The sequence below is a fragment of the Chiloscyllium punctatum genome, chromosome 48 (assembly GCF_047496795.1).
Source record: "Chiloscyllium punctatum isolate Juve2018m chromosome 48, sChiPun1.3, whole genome shotgun sequence".
NCBI classification, from domain to species: Eukaryota; Metazoa; Chordata; class Chondrichthyes; order Orectolobiformes; family Hemiscylliidae; genus Chiloscyllium; species Chiloscyllium punctatum.
This window is the reverse complement of record NC_092786.1, coordinates 53,728,115-53,748,673: the sequence shown is the minus strand read 5'-3', so window position 1 is coordinate 53,748,673 and position 20,559 is coordinate 53,728,115. Positions and strand designations below refer to the sequence as shown.

The 20,559-nt window shown below is 47.1% G+C and overlaps 1 protein-coding gene across 2 annotated transcripts in view; it reads right to left on the bottom strand.

Moving 5' to 3' along the window:
* itga11a (integrin, alpha 11a) overlaps positions 1-18,838 on the bottom strand; it is a 197,126-nt gene extending 178,288 nt beyond the window's left edge. For both annotated transcript variants that reach the window (XM_072565257.1, XM_072565258.1), the window contains exon 1: positions 18,534-18,838. In XM_072565257.1, coding sequence (XP_072421358.1) covers positions 18,534-18,585 — 52 coding nt within the window. In that variant the 5' untranslated portion in view covers positions 18,586-18,838. The remainder of the gene's footprint in view (positions 1-18,533) is intronic.
* Positions 18,839-20,559: the final 1,721 nt, after the last annotated feature.

Below are 20,559 nucleotides of genomic sequence, written 5' to 3'. Positions count from 1 at the left end.
AGTGTTGTCCAGTGTGTAGAAAGCATCCCAGATGTCCACCTAATTTGAACAATGTGCTTTTCTCCCCTCTGCCATCCAGACAGCCCTCCACTGCACTATCTCCATGCCTTGTTCCACTGCTCTAAATGTCGCCCCCAACACAATAAAGACAGAGTCCTCCTTGACCTTACCTGCCACACCACTAGTCTCTGCATCCAACTCATCATCCTTAAACACTTCCACCAACCCCAACTAGACCCCACCACCAAGAGCATCTTCCCCGCCTCTCTGCCTTCCATGAGGACAATTTCCTTTGACAGTTCATGGTTTGTACCACTCTCCCCACCAACCACACCCACCACCTCCTCCGCTCCCACCACCGCCCCACCCCTCCCAAACCCCCAGGTACCTTGCCCTGCAACCGGAAAAGATGCAAAACCTGCAGGTACACCATCCCCCTCACCTCCTTCCAGGGCCCCAAACAGTCCTTCCAGATAAGACAGAGGTTCACCTGCCTCTCCTCCAACCTAGTTTACTTCATCGGGTGCTCCCCGATCTTCTCTACATCGGGGCAACTGAGAATAAACTTTGGTAACAGTTCTCCGAGCATCTCAGCCAGGCCCACAGGGGCCGACCAGACCTCCCAGTCGCCCCCCATTTTAATTCCCCTTCCCACTCCCTTTCCAACATAACCATCCTTGGCTTGCTCCATTGCCACATCAAACCAAACTGTAAATTGGAAGAACAAAACTCATCTTCTGCCTGGGTGGCCTACAGCCCAGAGGACTCAACATTGAGAGGTCTCCAAGTTCAAATAACCTCCCTTCCCATTCCCCGACATACTTCCCAGCCCCTTCCTCTCACTCCCACTCTCCCTGCCGCCAACCAGATTCATTCCTCCCATTGACCAACCAGGTCGTACCCTCTGCCTGTCTTCCCCACTTCACTACCCTGTCCCTGCCACCCCCTTTATCTGCAGCTCCCCCCTACACCCACCCCCAGTCCCGAAAAAGGGATACACCCATAATGTCGACCTCTCCACCTCCTGATGCTGCCTGGCTTGCTGTGTTCTTCCAGCCTCCTGCCTGTCTATAGCTTTAATTGAGCAGTTACATTTGGCTCAGCTGGAACAGTCTCACAGAACGTTTGAACACTATCTCTGTGTGCAAGTCTGGACAGGCTGTTGCGACAGCTCCAAAAAAATGAAAAAGATTAAATGAAAACCGAAAGAACTGTGGATGCAGCAAATCTGAAAGAAAAGCAAAAATTACTGGAAAAGCTCAGCAAGTCTGGCAGCACCTGTGGAGAGAAATCAGAGTTAACGTTTCGGGTCCAGTGACCTTTCCTCTGAACAGAATGAAAAAGACCGACAGATTTCTGTGACTGTCACTGGGATAACGAGGGCTACACTAAACCTCTGGAATGTCAGTTCTATGACACTGACTTCTGAATCTCCAAAGTTACAAACTAGGAGTATGAATAAAGTTGCATATTTTAGCAAGAGCAGTGTGAATTTAACTGGTTAGGATTAGGTGAAAGTGAGGACTGCAGATGTTGGAGATCACATTCAAGATTAGAGTAGTGCTGGAAAAGCACAGCAGGTCAGATAGCATCCGAGGAGCGGGAAATTCGATGTTTCGGGCAAAAGCCCTTCATCAGGTTAGGATTAGCAGTATGTCTATCATGGTTTAAAAAAAAGAACATCAATAATATGCTCACCCAGCATATTAACAATTTGTATTTTAAAGACACGCTGGGCCAAAGAAACAGCTGACAATGTAAATAATAATTGAAGATGTGAAGTTGGAGGAGTACTAAGGCATTGGAGGTTGGAATGCTGAATGAAGTTGCAGAGGTAGAGAGGCACAAGTTCTGGTCGAGTTTGAACTCAAGGATGAATACTGTGGTGTTACGAATACTGGGAGACTATTTCAATCAGTGACCATTGAAAGAATGGGTGAATGATACTTGGGGCAATTTAGGGCCTCGGCAGCAAAGATTTACATGAGGCTGCCCGCAACAGGCAATGCGAACTCCAACTGGCTGTTGATCTTTCTTTTGAATCGGCAACCTATCTTCAACTTTCTCCTTGACCCTTGACAGTCCGTGTGGCAAAGGTAACCCCACAGACACTGTTATGGGACCACACTTAAGCATTGTGAACCAGCGATGACTAACATCTCAACAGTTACCCATTGACCTTTGTGATTTGAGAGATGTTTATCTGATCTCTCTGCTGATCCGGTTTTGATTAGACCAGTTCTGGATTATTAATTCCAAATAACAGTGGAGGCTAAATTCTTTTGCTATTAGGTGGAATTCCTGGCTTTCTCCCAGTGTTTTTGGGGAGACCGCGCCCTGCAAATCCACCCTCTTTATCGATGAAAATTGCAGCTAATGGCCTCGGTGGTTTTCCTCTGTTTCCCTCGTTCTCCTCGTTGCACCGTCTCACAGTCCCCAACAGCACTGGATCACCATTCTGTATCTCACATCGGATCAAGAGCACTTACTGGCTGATTGTTTGGCCCTCTCCTCTGACAGTCGCACTCTCAAGCTGCCTTGCCTTAGGATCCAAGATGCTTCCTGATCCAGGATTTTACATTGCCGCATGAATGCCACATTAGATTTTTCTCAAAGGGGCATGAAACTGAGGCCCATTCTGCCTGCTCAGGTGAACATAAACATGCACATTTGACGAAGAGTAGATGACACCTTTGGGCTGTCTGACTGACATATGCTAACCCTGAGCACAAGAAACAGATTATTTGGTAATTATCTGAGTGCCTGTAATGGGAGCTTTGCTTGCATTAATGGGTTACTGTGTTCCCCTACATTACATCAGTGATGATGTGGATGTGCCGGTGTTGGACTGGGGTGGACATGATCAGAAGTCACATGACACCAGATTATCGTCCAATAGGTTTATTTGAAATCACAGGCTTTTGGAGCGTTGCTGCTTCATCAAATAAAGTCCTCACCTGACAAAGGAGCAGCAATCCGAAAGCGTGTGATTTCAAATAAACCTGTTGGACTATAACCTGGTGTCATTTGACTTCTGACTTTACACTACTGATGACATTTCAGAAGTATGGAACTACAGTGACATGGTAAAGGTCATAGTCCCATGGAGCTGCTCTCTTGTTAGAGATGCACAACTGGTGGTGAGTTTAACCCAAGGGTCATCATGTCTGAGGCAAAGTTGAGAAGGACTTTCATGGTGATGTCAGCCAGTATAGAATTGAAACTACACCTTTAGCATCCTACTGCTTTGCAAACCATCCAGCAAACGAAGCTAACCAATCCCAAAGTGTGGTAAAGTCATGACTAGACTTGTAACCCAAAGGCCCGGCCTATTTCTCTGTGGAACGTGAGTTCAAATCCCATCAGGATAGCTGTGAGGAATTTAAATCCAATGAACAAATTTGGAGTATCAAGCTAGTCTCAGTAATGTTGACCATGATAGCTATCCACTCAAATTCCTAAAATCTGCCATCTTATGTTACAACTTACATGTGACTCCAGAGTCATGGACACATACTGAGACAAACGTTGACTGTGCCTGTAGTACCATCAACTCGGTGAAAGGCGCTCTTTGGTCTGCCCTAAACTTGTTAGTCTTCCAGAACAAGCAGTTGACCCTGACCAAGTCTTGCAGATTAGAAGAAAGTGAGGACTGCAGATGCTGGAGATCAGAGTTGAGAGTGTGGTGCTGGAAAAGCACAGCAGGTCAGGCAGCATCTGAGGAGCAGGAGAATTGATGTTCGGGCATAAGCCTTTCGTCAGGAATCAAGCCCTCCTGATGGAGGTCCGATGCTCGAAACATTGATTTTCCTGCCCCTCAGATGCTGCCTGACCTGCTGTGCTTTTCCAGCACCACACTCTGAACAAGTGTTGCAGACTGGCATGTTCCAAGGCCCAGGACTACATACTGAGGGACGCATTAAAGCTTGGGGCAGCTGCCACCGAGGCGCAGTGGGGAAAGGCCACTGTCTGAGGTCTTTCTGCTGAAGAGAAATGGAGATCTGTTCAGTTATCAGACCCTCCTAGTGCCTCAAATGTAAATATGGTCTTGTAAGTGAAAGAGATGCCTTTGGTTTTTTTTGGATAGAGTCTAACTCCAATATTGGTTTAATTCCTTGATACACTATTGTACAGAACCGAATTGTGTTTGTGACTATGTATACAAGGATATTTTTTATGAATGAAGCATGTTTTTGAAATTTAAAAAAAGTGGTTGATTCTGAAATGGCTTGCAAGTTGCTCAGTTGAAAAGTAATGAAGAAAAGGCAACAAATGCTCTTCATATTCCATGAAAGAATAAAGGGAAGTGATCTTGGATCGCGTAAGGTCATGGAAGATGTTGTATAAATACAATTCTTTCCTTTAAGATATCATTTCAATCAGTGGAGAGGTTTCACTCCATCCTCCATGATAATCAGGATTTGGAGATGGCCGGTGTTGGACTGGGGTGTACAAAGTGAAAAATCACACAACACCAGGTTATAGTCCAACAGGTTTAATTGGAAGCATTAGCTTTTAGAGCACTGCTCCTTCATCAGGTGGTTGTGGAGTGTAAGATCAGAATCTATAGCAAAAGAAATTATAGTGATGCAACTGAAATTATGTACTGAAAAAGACCTGGATTGTTTGTTAAGTCTCTCATTGTTTAGAATGATCATGTTGGGCTCAGTTCTTTCAAATGTAAATCCCAGAAATTTTTTAAAGCTATATTTTCAAGTGAACTTTAACAATAGATGCCATGTTGACCCAGATAATGCATTGAAGGTGTGAGGTGCCCTGTGTGAGGCTGTCTGTGCCCCAATGTTCAGACTGATTCTATTTCTAAAAACGGATTTACAGAACCTTGCATGGATTCATGCTGTGTTTGAGCAAAATAAAATGTAATTCTGCAAGTAAATTCACCCCACAAACATATATGTGTGTATATGTGTGAGTGTACCCATGCACCCTCTCACAGACTTATACCCCTTTACACTCACGCTCATACACATACACATAAAAGACATGACCCTCTCTCATTAGTATCCTTACATACAGATGAGAATGGACACCACTTCGACTGGGACAACACATCATCCTAGAACAAGCCAAACAGAGACACGCATGAAAATTCCTAGAATTCCAGCCGGAACACCATCAACAAACACATCAAGTTGGACCCCATTTACCACCTTCTGAGAAAAATAACAGGAAATGATATCACCACAGGAAATTACATCACCAACACAAGGAAACCTAAACACATAAATAGAAAGCGAATCACTAACACCAGTGCTTCACCGGAGGCTTACTGATGACGTTACCTCGTATGGTGATGAAACGTCTGAAAACGAACCTTCCAGCTCAGCGAGCAAACCTACATCCATAAATTCTGTGTCTTATGATCTTATACTCCACAACCACCTGATGAAGTAGCAGCGCTCTGAAAGCTAATGCTTCCAAATAAACCCGTTGGGCTATAACCTGGCATTGTGTGATTTTTAACTTTCTCCTCCCTGATTGTCTTTAATGCTATAATCCCTTTCCCCTTCTTAATAAATGATACCATTTGGTGGTTAGCCAATACTAAATTTATTATTTCAAGAATAGGCCAACTTAATCAGTCCTGAATACCGCTGCTGTTGACTTGGTATTTTGAACTCATTATAGTGCAGTAAATCAGAGTGAGATTTACCAGACCCCTTACAGCTCGGTCAGTTTCCCATACCCTAAACCACGATCCTGCAAACACCACAGGCCTCTCTCATTAAATGGGTTAGTTTGAGTTTGCTGCACAGTCACTTTACATCTCATTCCAACTCACCGTCAGCACGTGTGACATTCTTAAGTGTTTATGAGCAAGAAATTGGCCCAATTTACTTTTGTTAAACTGATCCCATTTTCCAATGAAAATGGCAATCGTTGGCACAAACTGGGAAGGAGCATTTGTGGGTTTGCTTCCATGGCAAACAGTCAAAGTGATCGTGTTGATAGATGTCAAGAGATACTAGGCAAGTGTGCACGGAAGAAGGGAATACAAAGTTATGATGAGAAGCTTAACAAAAGAAAGATGGAATGGGATTTAAACACTAGTATGGGCGGGATGGGCCAAAAGGCCTTTTCTATGATGCAACTTTACACTCACCAAACCACAGACAAGCTCATTCAACAGTGTATAAAATAGATTGGGATGTGACTGGGAAAGGGGATTAGGAATGATGGATATTTAATGACTGACACAGATATAATGAGCCAAAGGGCTTCGTTTTGTGGTGTCAAACCCCATGGCTCAATGACTCTAAACATTTCTTCAGCTCCTGGGAAGAAAAGGTGTTGTCCAAGGTCAGGTGGGTTGTTGAATTATTTGGGAAATGTGAATGGACTTGGAGTTGGGGAGGAGCCTTTAGGAACCCTTTGGTTCATGTTCTGCAGGGTGTGGCCAAACCACAAGGCCTGTTTAGAAAGAAATCCTTGTGTTTATCCAGTGATATTTCAACCACCTTGAACCGCCTCAAGTACCTTTGACTCAGCATGACTTTCACAAGAGTATACGATTATAACACGGATAAATATCACATCTAATCATTTCCCCAGCATGGCATGGGGGTTTGTTTCACATTCTTTCACAGGATGTGGATTCGGTTGGCCATCGCTAACTACCACTTCAGAAAGCAGTGGGGAGCCTTCAACTACACCAGGCACTCCATGTGCTGTGAGTACATCCACAGTGCTGCTACTTCCAGAATACTGACCCAGCAACACTAAAGGTGTGGTCATTCCAAATCAGGATGGTACGTGGCTTGGAGAGGAACCTGCAAATCCTATAAATCTGCTGCATGTGTCTGTCTGGATGGTGGAGATTAAGGATTTGAGAGGTGCATTTGAAGGAGGCTTGAGTTCCTGCAGGGTGGCTTGTAGACGGTACACATTGCTGCTACTGAGTGTCAGTGGTGAAAGGAGGGAACGTTGATGAATTACTCAGACACAAGGACGGCCTCCTGCCCTGATTACAGCACTGGCTTAGTGCTGGTCACTGGTCAAGAACAGATGGATCTCTACATCAAGTCCCTGCTTCACTCTATCTGAATTTTAATGTCAATAAAAAACCTTGTGCTGTTCAGGAATAGCTGTGTGTAGTCACAGTGCAAGGACTGCTTCCTGTTAGCTGTGGAGCTAACTCACACACACAGCCTCTCCAAGGGTTTGTGCATAGCCATCAATGTGTCAACATGGCGCACGGCATTGAAGTGCAATTCCTGAAGTTGCTACCCCACACATTCCACAGAAGAAAAGAAATTATTAGAGGGAATGTTGACTGCAAGAAGTGTGAAGTAGAAGTGGAAAGAAAGAATGTAGCACTTCCCAACACCTCATGGTGTTCCCAACCCACTTCACAACCAAGGAACATCTTTTGAAGTCTAGTTCTTGTTGTAACGCAAGGAATGTGGCAGTCAGTTTGCACACAGACAGCAATGTGATAATGACCAAGTCATAAAGGACAAGTGAGCAGGACACTGGGGAGAACCGCTCTACCCTTCTTCAAAATAGTGCAACAGGATTTTAATCATCCAATCGAGAGGTTCTGAATAAGTTAAAGCCTTGTTCAAGATGTGACACAGCCAACAGTGCAGCACTCCTCCAGTGGTACATTGGAATGCCAGTCTCGGTTTGTGGGTCCAGCTTTCTGGAGGAGGGTCTGAACACATGACCCTCCTGACTGAGAGGTGACAGCACTACCACGGTTGACAATATCAGCAATGGTAAGACTGACCTGGGGAGAAATGGGAGGTATGGGCAGTTCCGCACAACTTGCCAGCATTGTTTCTGAAGGACTGTAGTTAATAGCACAGAGTATACTCACAATGCCAAACTCCAGCTGTTTCACAAGGCAATAAAGGGAGTGTAATTAATTTGCTTGGAATTCAAAAATTCCAAGTATTTTGACTACATTTTTAACTGGCCGTGCGGAGAGGTAAACCCAGGCATGTGGAGAGGGATTGTCAAAATACAGTTCACCAGATACCGTCAGTGATCCTGCAGCCTCCATGCTCTTTTGAGCAGGAAATTCACAGGAAGGCAAGCTGGGTTTGACTTTAAGTATCCAGTTCAGTTCAGTGAAGTCATCAGGACTTGGTTCTTAGGGAACCTGAGGGAACAGTGACAGCTAAATAGTGGCACGGTGGTTCAGTGGTTAGTACTGCTGCCTCACGGCACCAGGGTCCTGGGTTTAATTCCAGCCTCGGGTGACTGTCTGTGTGGAGTTTGCACATTCTCCCTGTGTTTATGTGGGTTTACTCCCACAGTCCAAAGGTGTGCAGGTTAGGTGGATTGGCTGTGCTAAATTGCCCATAATGTTCAGGGATGTGTAGGTTAGGTACATAGTCAGGGGAAATGGAGAGTAATAGGATAGGGAGAATGGGTCTGGGTGAGATACTCTTAGGAGGGTTGGTATGGACTTGTTGGGCCAAATGGCCAGTTTCCACACAGTAGGGATTCTGTGATTTTTAACATAATGAGGCTCACAACAGGTCCAGCGGATTGGGAATCTCGTGCCTGGATTTCACCATTCCCTTCCAGATTGAGACCAGTTCTCTCATTTCAGCTGCTCCCACCCATCCACCCTCTCACACACAGGCCACCATATAGAAAACACCAGCCATGTATATTTATGTGGCACCTTCAACCCAATGAAACCTCCAAGGCATCTCACAAGAGGATTATAAAACAGGACACCAAGCCACATAAAGAGATAATAGCTCAGATGCTCAAAAGCTTGATCAACCTGGCCAGTTTTTAGCAGTGTCTTTATGGAGAACCTTAGTGCAGTGAGCTGGAGAGGTGTTGGGAAGGAATTCCAGATCCTTGGGCTCAGGTAGCTGAAGGCACAACTGCCAGTGATGTGGCGGTCAAAACCAGCAGTAATCATAAGGCAGAACTTAGAGGAGCAATGCTGAATTGGAGGATGGCCAGTATAGCTGACTGCAGAGACAGGGTTAGGATGACCGCAGGGAGGAACATGAGAGCAAGGATGATACTGATTAAACACTAGACATGTCAAGGAGCTGATGTGAGTCAATGAGTGTGATGAGTGAATAGAACTTGGCGCAACTTAGGACACAGCTAGTAGGGTTTGGTGCGACTTTAAATACACACAGAGAAGTGAATGTGGGAACCCAGCCAGGAATGAGTTGCAATTGTCAAGCCTTGAGGAGCAATGACATGGGTGAGGCTGTCAGCAGCTGATCAGCTGAGGGAAGATGTCAGGTGACAATAGGTTGACTTAGTGATGGCACAATGTGTGGTTAGAGCTTTACCTGAGGGGCCAATTTTGATGAGAAAGTGAGGACTGCAGATGCTGAAGATCAGAGCTGAAAATGTGTTGTTGGAAAAGCACAGCAGGTCAGGCAAAATCCAAGGAACAGGAGAATCGATGTTTCAGGAATAAGCCCTTCTTCAGGAATGAGGAAAGTGTATCCAACAGGCTAAGATAAAAGGTAGGGAGGAGGGACTTGGGGGAGGAGTGTTGGGAATGTGATAGGTGGAGGGTGGTCAAGGTGAGGGTGATAGGTCGGAGTGGGGTGGGGGTGGAGAGGTCAGGAAGAAGATTGCAGGTTAGGAAGGCGGTGCTGAGTTCAAGGGATTTGACTGAGACAAGGTGGGGGGAGGGGAAATAAGGAAACTGGAGAAATCTGAGTTCATCCCTTGTGGTTGGAGGGTTCCCAGGCAGAAGATGAGGTGCTCTTCCTCCAAACGTCGTGTTGCCATGGTCTGGTGATGGAGGAGTCCATGGACCTGCGTGTCCTTAGTGGAGTGGGAGGGGGAGTTGAAGTGTTGGGCTACGGGGTGGTTGGGTTGGTTGGTCCGGGTGTCCCAGAGGTGTTCTCTAAAACGTTCCGCAAGTAGGCGGCCTGTCTCCCCAATATAGGGGAGGCCACATCAGGTGCAGCGGATGCAATAGATGATGTGTATGGAGGTGCAGGTGAATTTGTGGCAGATATGGAAGTGTCCCTTGGGGCCTTGGAGGGAAGTAAGGGGGGAGGTGTGGGCGCAAGTTTTGCATTTCTTGCGGTTGCAGGGGAAGGTGCCGGGAGTGGAGGTTGGGTTGGTGGGGGGTGTGGACCTGACGAGGGAGTCACGGAGGGAGTGGTCTTTTTGGAAGGCTGATGGGGATGGGAGGGAAATATGTCCCCTGGTGGTGGGGTCCGTTTGGAGGTGGCAGAAATGACGGCGGATGATACGCTGGGCATGGAGGTTGGTGGGGTGGTAGGTGAGGACCAGTGGGGTTCTGTCCTGGTGGCGATTGGAGGGGCGGGGCTCAAGCACGGAGGAGCGGGAAGTGGAAGAGATGTGGTGGAGGGCATCGTGACTACGTCTGGGGGGAAATTGCGGTCCTTGAAGAAGGAGGCCATCTGGGTGGTACGGTTTTGGAACTGGTCCTCCTGGGAGCAGATGCTGCGGAGCCGAAGGAATTGGGAATATAGGATGGCGTTTTTACAGGGGGCAGGATGGGAGGAGGTGTAGTCTAGGTAGCTATGGGAGTCGGTCTGTTTATAGTAAATGTCCGTGTCGATTCGGTCACCCGAGATGGAAATGGAAAGGTCTAGGAAGGTAAGGGAGGAGTCTGAGACGGTCCAGGTGAATTTGAGGTCGTGGTGGAAAGTGTTGGTAAAGTGGATGAACTGTTCAACCTCCTCGTGGGAGCACGAGGCAGCGCCGATACAGTCATCGATGTAGCGAAGGAAAAGGTGGGGGGTGGTGCCAGTGTAGCTGCGGAAGATGTACTGTTCCACATATCCTACGAAGAGGCAGGCATAGCTGGGGCCCATGCGGGTGCCCATGGCTACTCCTTTGGTTTGGAGAAGGTGGGAGGATTGGAAAGAGAAGTTGTTCAGGGTGAGGACCAGTTCAGTCAGTCGAAGGAGGGTGTCGGTGGAAGGATGGGGGATGGAGGTGTACAGGGATTGGATGTCCATGGTGAAGATAAGGCGTTGGGGACTGGGGAAGCGAAAATCATGGAGGAGGTGGAGGGCGTGGGTGGTGTCCCGAAAGTAGGTGGGGAGTTCTTGGACTAAGGGGGACAGGACCGTGTTGAGGTATGCAGAGATGAGTTCGGTGGGGCAGGAGCAGGCTGAGACAATGGGTCGGCCGGGGCAGTCAGGTTTGTGGATTTTGGGCAGGAGGTAGAAACGGGCGGTGCAGGGTTGTGGGACTATGAGGTTGGAGGCGGTGGATGGGAGATCCCCTGAGGTGATGAGGTTCTGAATGGTCTGGGAGATGATGGTTTGGTGGTGAGAGGTGGGGTCATGGTCAAGGGGGCAGTAGGAGGAAGTGTCCATTGTCAAGGGGGCAGTAGGAGGAGGTTTCCATGGTCAAGGGGGCAGTAGGAGGAGGTGTCCATGGTCAAGGGGGCAGTAGGCCCCCTTATCTTCACCATGGACATCCAGTCCACGTACACCTCCATCCCACATCACGAAGGACTTAAAGTCCTCTGCTTCTTCCTTTCCCACCGAACCAACCAGTACCCTTCCACTGACACCCTCCTTCGACTGACTGAACTGGTTCTCACCCTGAACAACTTCTCTTTCCAATCCTCCCACTTCCTCCAAACCAAAGGAGTAGCCATGGGCACCCGCATGGGCCCCAGCTATGCCTGCCTCTTCGTCAGATATGTGGAACAGTCCATCTTCCGCAGCTACACTGGCACCACCCCCCACCTTTTCCTTCGCTACATCGATGACTGTATCCACGCTGCCTCATGCTCCCACGAGGAGGTTAAACAGTTCATCCACTTTACCAACACTTTCCACTCCGACCTCAAATTCACCTGGACCGTCTCAGACTCCTCCCTCCCCTTCCTAGACCTTTCCATTTCCATCTCGGGTGACCGAATCGACGCGGACATTTACTATAAACCAACCGACTCCCACAGCTACCTAGACTACACCTCCTCCCACCCTTCCCCTTGTAAAAACGCCATCCCGTATTCCCAATTCCTTCGTCTCCGCCGCATCTGCTCCCAGGAGGACCAGTTCCAAAACCGCACCACCCAGATGGCCTCCTTCTTCAAGGACCGCAATTTCCCCCCAGACGTAGTCGACGATGCCCTCCACCGCATCTCTTCCACTTCCCGCTCATCCGCATTTGAGCCCCGCCCCTCCAACCGCCACTAGGACAGAACCCCACTGGTCCTCACCTACCACCCCACCAACCTCCATGCCCAGCGTATCATCCGCCGTCATTTCCGCCACCTCCAAACGGACCCCACCACCAGGGGACATATTTCCCTCCCCGCCCTATCAGCGTTCCAAAAAGACCACTCCCTCCATGACTCTCTCGTCAGGTCCACACCCCCCACCAACCCAACCTCCACTCCCGGCACCTTGCCCTGCAACCGCAAGAAATGCAAAACTTGTGCCCACACCTCCCCCCTTACTTCCCTCCAAGGCCCCAAGGGACACTTCCATATCTGCCACAAATTCACCTGCACCTCCACACACATCATCTATTGCATCCATTGCACCTGATGTGACCTCCTCTATATTGGGGAGACAGGCCGCCTACTTGCGGAACGTTTTAGAGAACACCTCTGGGACACCCGGACCAACCAACCCAACCACCCTGTAGCCCAACACTTCAACTCCCCCTCCCACTCCACCAAGGACATGCAGGTTCTTGGACTTCTCCATCACCAGACCATGGCAACACGACGGTTGGAGGAAGAGCACCTCATCTTCTGCCTGGGAACCCTCCAACCACAAGGGATGAACTCAGATTTCTCCAGTTTCCTCATTTCCCCTCTCCCCACCTTGTCTCAGTCAAATCCCTCAAACTCAGCACTGCCTTCCTAACCTGCAATCTTCTTCCTGACCTCTCCGCCCCCACCCCACTCCGGCCTATCACCCTCACCTTGACCTCCCTCCACCTATCGCATTCCCAATGCCCGTCCCCCAAGTCCCTCCTCCCTACCTTTTATCTTAGCCTGTTGGACACACTTTCCTCATTCCTGAAGAAGGGCTTATGCCCGAAACATCAATTCTCCTGTTCCTTGGATGCTGCCTGACCTGCTGCGCTTTTCCAGCAACATATTTTCAGAGCCAATTTTGATCCCAAGGTAGTGACCAACTATAGCAATAAAGTGGATCAAAGAGCAAAGGATCCTGGGATATTGAACCGCTGCTACTCTGAGATATGAACATTTTTCAGACATTGACAATCGATAAGATACATATAGGGTGCTTCTATTTAAATGCATTCAAATTACACCTAAATGATAAATCTTTACAGGATATGGGTTCTGCCGCAGCCAGAAATAGCTTTATTGTCCAAACATTACATTATCCACATCATGGTAAGACCAATAGACAATATAACTGTAAATGGTGCAGTCCGTGGGTGCTAGGACTTGCCAGCTTGAACCATAACCTTCCCTACTCATTATACACGAAGCACAATATTGTCAAGCATAGAAACTAGGAGCAGGAGGAGGTCATTCAGCCCTTCAGGCCTACTCCACCGTTCAACATAATCATGGTTGATCATCCAACTCAGTCCCCTGTTCCGTTCTCCTGATGTCCTTTGGTCCCTTTAGCCCTAAGAACTAGATTTAATTCCTTCTTGAAAGCATTCAATGCTTTGGCCTCAACCAGTGAATTCCACAGGCTCCCATTCTGTAGGGGAAGACATTTATCCTCAGCTCAGTCTTAAACAGTTTGACCTTTATCCTTAGATAGTTTTCAACCAAACTGTTCAGAGATGTTATAATACACCCCTGGAACAGGAGGGACTTGAAACCAGGTCTTCTGGCTCAGAGGTAGAGACATTACCACTCCATCGCAAGAACCCTTTACCTTGTACCCTTAGACAGTGACCCCGGATCTAAACCTGCTGGTCATTGGGAACATTTACCCGGTCTATTCCTGTTGGAATGTTATAAGTTTCCAGGAGATCCCTCCTAATTCTTATAAACTCCAGTGAATAAAGTCCTAACTGATCCAGTCTCTCTTCATGAGATTTCAAAACAGGGACGCAAAGCAGGCTGGCAGTGAGTGGAGATGTAGACAGTTCAGGAATATGTTTTGGGATCATTCTCCATTTTATCCTCAGTGGTGGATAGCTAAGTAAGTAAATGGATCTTGACTGTTTGCAATTTGACACAAAGAAAACTGCAATAAACTCCCATGCCTTGACCCCAGTGTTTTAACAGCAAGCTGTAAATGCTTTCAGAAGTGACGTATCACCTCAATCATTCCAAAGCATGTGTGAATGAGTTCGCCATCTTTCAGCAGCTGCTGGTTAGAGGTCAGGGTAATCTGCTATTGGCAGCCCCAGGCCATTCCCAATAGCCTATAGCCCCTTGTATCCGGGAGAATGAAGCTTCAGACATGGGCCAAGGGGAGGTGCTGGTGAGCTACAGCGCACTGGCAGCAACTTCAGTCAATTTCAGAGCATTTCACTGCACTGGATACATTGCCATGACAACAGGGCTTGACCAGGAGGGTGTGAGGAGAGATCTAAGTGTCGTCAACCTAGCATCCTTAAAGACCAGGACCTTTGTTGACCTTCTGCTTGAGGAAGGGTACATGGCAGAGTTGACTCAGTACTGAACTTGTTGGGAGAGTGGCTGCTGAGGGGTGGCACAGTGGCTCATAGGGGCAGCACGGTGGTTCAATGGTTAGCACTGCTGCCTCACAACACCAGGGTCCCAGGTTTGATTCCAGCCTTGAGCGACTGTCTCTGTGGAGTTTGCACATTCTCCCAGTTCTGCATGGGTTTCCTCTGGGTGCTCTGGTTTCCTCCCGCAGTCCAAAGATGTGCAGATCAGGAGAATTGGCCATGCTAAATTGCCCGTAGTGTTAGGTGCATTAGTCAGAGGGAAATGGGTCTGGGTGGGTTACTCTTCGGAGGGTCGGTGTGGACTTGTTGGGCCGAAGGGCCTGTTTCTACACTGTAGGGAATCTAATCTAATCTAATCTAATCTTTCAAGAATCATGTTCACCCAGAGTTTATAAGAGCAGGGACCACTTTGCTGGTGAGACGTAGACCATTTTCTCATTTTTGGGAAAGTCAGATAAGCGTTTGAAAAGAAGGAAGATGCAGCGACAAACCTGGAGCAGTGGAATTTGTTTAGAATTGTTCTGTGAAAAGTGCTAGCACCAACACGATGGGCCAAATGGAACCTCCAGTGCTGTCGGCTCCTTCTCGAAATAGGAACTAGCCCAACTCCACATTCCCATTACATTGTAACGATACAAAGTTCAAAACTGACCGGCTACTGACACACAACAGGTTGTGGGTCCAGTGAGCCTTATTCATGCCCTTTAGTTCTGAGGGAAAGTCACTGGATCCAAAATGTTAAGCAAAGAGCATAGAACCCCTACAGTGTGGAAACAGGCCATTTGGCCCAACAAGTCCCTCTGAAGAGTATCCCATCCAGACACATTCCCCAACATTTCCTCTGACTAATGCACCTAACCTACACATCCCTGAACACTACAGGCAATTTAGCATAGTCAATCCATCCTAACCTGCACATTTTTGGATTGTGGGAGAAGATTAGAGCACCTGAAGGAAGCCCACGCAGATATGGGGAGAATGTACCAACTCCCCACATGCAGTCACCCGAGGCTAGAATCGAACTTGGATCCCAGGCGCTTTGAGGCAGTATTGCTAACCACTGAGCCACCGTGCCGCTAGACCGCTGAGTTTTTCCAGCAACTTCTGATTTCCAGCATCCGCAATTCTTTGGGGTTTTTTTTTGCTGATTCTCAACCACATTTTCCGAGTGACTGAGGAATCTGATTTCAGGAATGATAGTCTCACCACAAGCATATTTCCTTCAGCAATGAACACTGCTACACTGCGGGTGTGGGTATGCATGTTAGGGCTGAGAAGTTGGTGCAATTGCCTTTAATATTGTGGGTAACCCATTCTGGAGCCGAGATTGCCTTGAACCTTCAGTCCTCTCTGGGCCGTGGTTTGAGGAAGGGATTTTTGGATGACAGTCCGAGTGAATGTCAGTGCCTCAGTAAATCGTGCTGGCAAGTTAACCACTGGGGAACAGTGAGCCAGACAATCGCATCACCTGATCTATGTTGTTGACTGAGGGAGGAATATTGGCCCAAGGCAGCAGGAGAGGTTCCAGGGCTCACTCAGTTCAGAGATGATGCAGTTCACTGCAAGAATAGAAGCCGAAACAGAAACAGAATCCTCTTTACAGGATGTTATAATTCAGGAGAGAGCTAGCCATAATCTCCACATGTTCTCAACACTAGAGTTTGGTTTAAAGACGTGCACATAATCCAGGAGATTCTTTTACTCCTACTCCTCCAGAATCCCTACAGTGTAGAAGCAGACCTATCGGCCCATTGAGTCCATACCAACCCTCCAAAGAGCATCCTACTCAGACCCACCCTATACCATAATCCCACATTTCCCATGGCTAATCCACCTAGACCTAGGCATTCCGAAACACCACAGGCAATTTAGCATGGCTAATCCACCTAACCTGCACATTGTCGGACTGTGGGAATAAACCAGAGCTCCCAGAGGAAGCCCACTCAGATGCAGGCAGAGTGTGCAAACCCCACACAGACAGTCATCTGAGGGTGGAATCGAACCCAGGTCCCTGGTGCTGTGAGGCAGCAGTGCTAACCACAGCCAACGTGGCATCCCACTGGTCTCAGCTCTTTTAGTCAGGAAGTCACATTGCATTCTGCTGCTACAACTTTTTAGTCAAGTGATGAGAGACCGCTTTTGAAGATATTGGCATATGTCCTGGAGCTAGTAGTCTTGCCCGAAAGATGACGGACCAGGTCAGATTGGCATGTGGGACTCAGTGAGCGGGTAATCTCCCCTCTGAGTTGGAAGATGGTTTTCTCAGGTTCCGCTCCAGATGCTGGAACAGTGAATGCAGGCGGACTCTGGCGCAGTACTGAGGGAGTGCCAAACTGTGACAAGTGCTGTCTATTAGGTGAAATATAGTGAGGCCTCGTGCCAGCTGATGTAAACGGTGTCATGACAGGAATTTGAAGGACAGTAGAGGACCTCTCCTCATTCCTGATGAAGGGCTGCTGTCGATTTTCCTGCTCCTCAGATGCTGCCTGACCTGCTGTGCTTTTCCAGCACCACGCTAATCTTGAGCTCTCCTCATGTCCAGCCTAACCGGCAGAAGCAGATTATCTGGGCACCACTCTCGGTTGGATCTTGCTGAGTGCAGATGGGCTCCTTACCTTCCTTCGTTACAACAGTGACTCCATTTCAAAACAAATCAATGACTGGGCTGTAAATAGACTTGGAACAGCCTAAGAGTGTACAATCTAAAATCTTTCTTCCACTGCATTTGGAAGTGGTAATTCCAAATTAATCGGCATACGTAGTAACACAAAGTATCTGCCTGCCCTCACCTTCAAAGACATCAAATGCAACACTTTCCTTTAAATCTGCTGCATGGATTGTTCTGTCAAACTTTGTCAGTTTTCCTCTCATTCCTCCCACATGTTTGCCTCACATTGTGCCAGGGTGCACACAAACAGGCATCTCCTCTGGTACCCCCTCTAAGTTTTTCACCCACGCATCTCACCAATAAGCTATCCAGTCATGGTGGGCACCTGCCCTTTACTGTCACAACCCCAGTTTTCACTTGTATTGGAACCCAAACTGTGCTCAGCATCACTCAGGGAGACTGGGTTACCATAGCAGCTGGGATCAAGTCAGCATAGATCAGAGATCAAACCTGGGATCTTCCAAGCTGTACCATTAAATCTAGGTTTTTAAAACTAAATGTTATGAAAAGGATGGCCTCCCTTTTCCTGTTGTGGTGCAGCGGTCATTTCTAATCACTCAAAGCCGATGCATAATCTGTAACTTTCTGCCCCTAATTGAATACGGCAAAGCCTGTTATTTACAGATTCCCTCTCATTGCTGGTGTCACATTGTGAATATAATGTAAAGCGAGGACTGTACTGAAGCTTTACACATCGTCTTTTGAGTGAACAGCTTTTAAAAGCCAAGATCAAAAGCCAGTGACTGTTCCTTTAAGAATGGTCCCACCAAACCCAACACTATAATAACATGATCCATTCTCCTGGAAAGGTTTCCCAGTAGCCACATATACGAATGTCTTTATATTAACAGGAGACACACCACGTTTGCTGATTCTCTCTGCTGCTTACATTGTGAGGCAATTCACTGAAGTTAAAACACTTTCTCACTCCACTTTGGAATTACTTAATGGATAAACTACCATCAAGAGCACAAGACAGAGAGGCAGAGAGGAGGAAAGCCTTCACATTAGCCAACTTCAGAAAACAGTGTGTGTGTGTGTGTGTGTTGATTTATACTCCTTCAATATTCAGCTTTTATGTATAACTTGGCTGACTTTGTTGCAATTTCCCTGTGGGAAACTAAGTTAATCAGAACCTTGCAACTCTCTCTTTCTTTTTACCCGTTAGACTGAAATAATAAACCTAGTTGTTTTAAAAAGCCATGGACTATAAGGAAGACTGTCCCCTGCTCTACACCATCAGTCCCCACAAAGCCTTTCTCCCCCGACTCACCTGACAGCTGAGTGGCGAACCACACAACAAAGCCACATCTGTACAGATCCATCTGTATAACACTGTTCAAAGTCCAAAAGCTGGATCCTGTGGAGCTGCTCTGTCACCGATGTGCGCTTGATGTGACTTCTTGCTTTCTGACTCTGTCAGTCACTGTAACTGTGAGAGTAGGAGGACTCTTGTAGGAGGGCTTCTGGCATTAGGTCTGGAGGCTCCCAGGACGTTTATGATCGGGCTATTTCCTCCCCTTGCCCTGGTCCCTCACACACAGCAGGAGCTCAGTGTTTTTGAAACAGCAGTAGCCCGGTGGCTGGAGTTAGCAGGCAATGTATGAAGCGCTGATTGCCTGCCTGCATGTGATGTCAACCAAATGGAGAGGAGGGGAAACCAGAGACTGGCTGTGCTGTAACTCACAGCAAACATTAACTTTACTCTGCACTTTACCTCAGTCACTGTCTTTAATGTGGCTGCTTGGAGGAAATTATAAACAGTGACTATAAAAAGTTAAAGACACAGCATCTTTTGACGCTCATTACTTATACTTTGCCTGACAAAAATGCACTGGGAAAGGTTTTAGCTGAATTCCTTTCAAAAGTAAAAATTAAAATCAGCGCTCCTTTGGATTCTGTAAGTGAATTCCCTATTACTCCAGGGACAACAAGCCGAAATAAATTTGTTGCAAGCGAAAGGAAGGGGGGTGATGATGGTACTGTGGTAATGTTATTGGGCTTGGCTGATATTCCAGGGACTTGGGTTCCAATCCCACCATAGCAGAAATCTTAACTCAGTACAAATCTGAACCAATAACCATGCAACCACTGTCAGCTGTTTTAAAAGCCCATCTGGTTCACCAATGCCTTTAAGGGAAGAAAATCTGCCGTCATTACCTGCTCTGAACTACATGTGACTCCAGACCCACAGCACTGTGGTTGACTCTGGGTAGTTAGAGATGGCAATAAATGCTGGAGGAGCCACTGACACCTACATCCCACAATGAATAAAACAAAACTTGCACCGGACCAGCAGGGATTATATTTCTTGTCCCGATTCAAATAGTTTTGAAGTCTAAAACCATTGTTCTCCCATCACCACTGCAGGGTCATTGATCTTGGCCTAGCTGTTGACTGCTCAACTTGATTCTAGAAGAGACCAATGTTGTAACAGGATTGAAAGGATTAATAGGTAATAGAGTGCGGTAGGCACCGTCCACTGTGAAGACAACATGAGGAGTTGTTGAGAGAGTAAAGTAGGATTTTGTTGGAATTAGACTTAAGGTGAGGTCTTCACTATAGTCTCAGTAGCATTTCCACCTTGATCTATAGGAGGCTTTGGTAGTGTTCCTACCGCTTGGCCAGGAGTCCTGCACTTGAGTCCCAACTGCTTCAGAGGTGAGTAATAATTTGTCTGAATATGTTGATTAGAAAATATTTATTGATATATATATATAGATATATATCTTATAGCCTGGAAATAGTTGCTGAAATGCAATAGCCTACATCTTCTTTAGTGTATGAGATCTCCTTGTTAAAGCAGAAATGAGCTGTCCATTTACACCCTGGGCCATATTAACCCTGAGGGGACCCACAGACTTAGAACCAATAGATGGCAGTGCAACCTGGAGCCTAGCAGACCCACACTCCAAATTCCCCACACCCCAGCCTGCTTTCATTCTGGGGAGTTTCATCTCAACCTTACATGATGTTTGACCAGGCTGTTTGTGCAACGGGATTGTACATGAAACCTGCTGGAAATACTCCACAGGGGGATCAGGCGGCATCTGTGAATAGGGGAAACAGTAACAGACAAGGTTTTTGATCAGTCACTGTTCATCTGGTCTGATTAAACTTGTTTCTTTCTTGAGTGAGGAACCAGATCTGCTGATCAGTTCAAACATTTTCTGTATTTTTATTTCAGATTATGACCTACCCGCAGAATTTTGCTTTTTTTTTTATTTTCCCAATTTGCTCTGCCAAAGAGGCATTTCATTCTTTTTGGTGGATTTTGCATCAGGGTCAGGAGGTGTCAA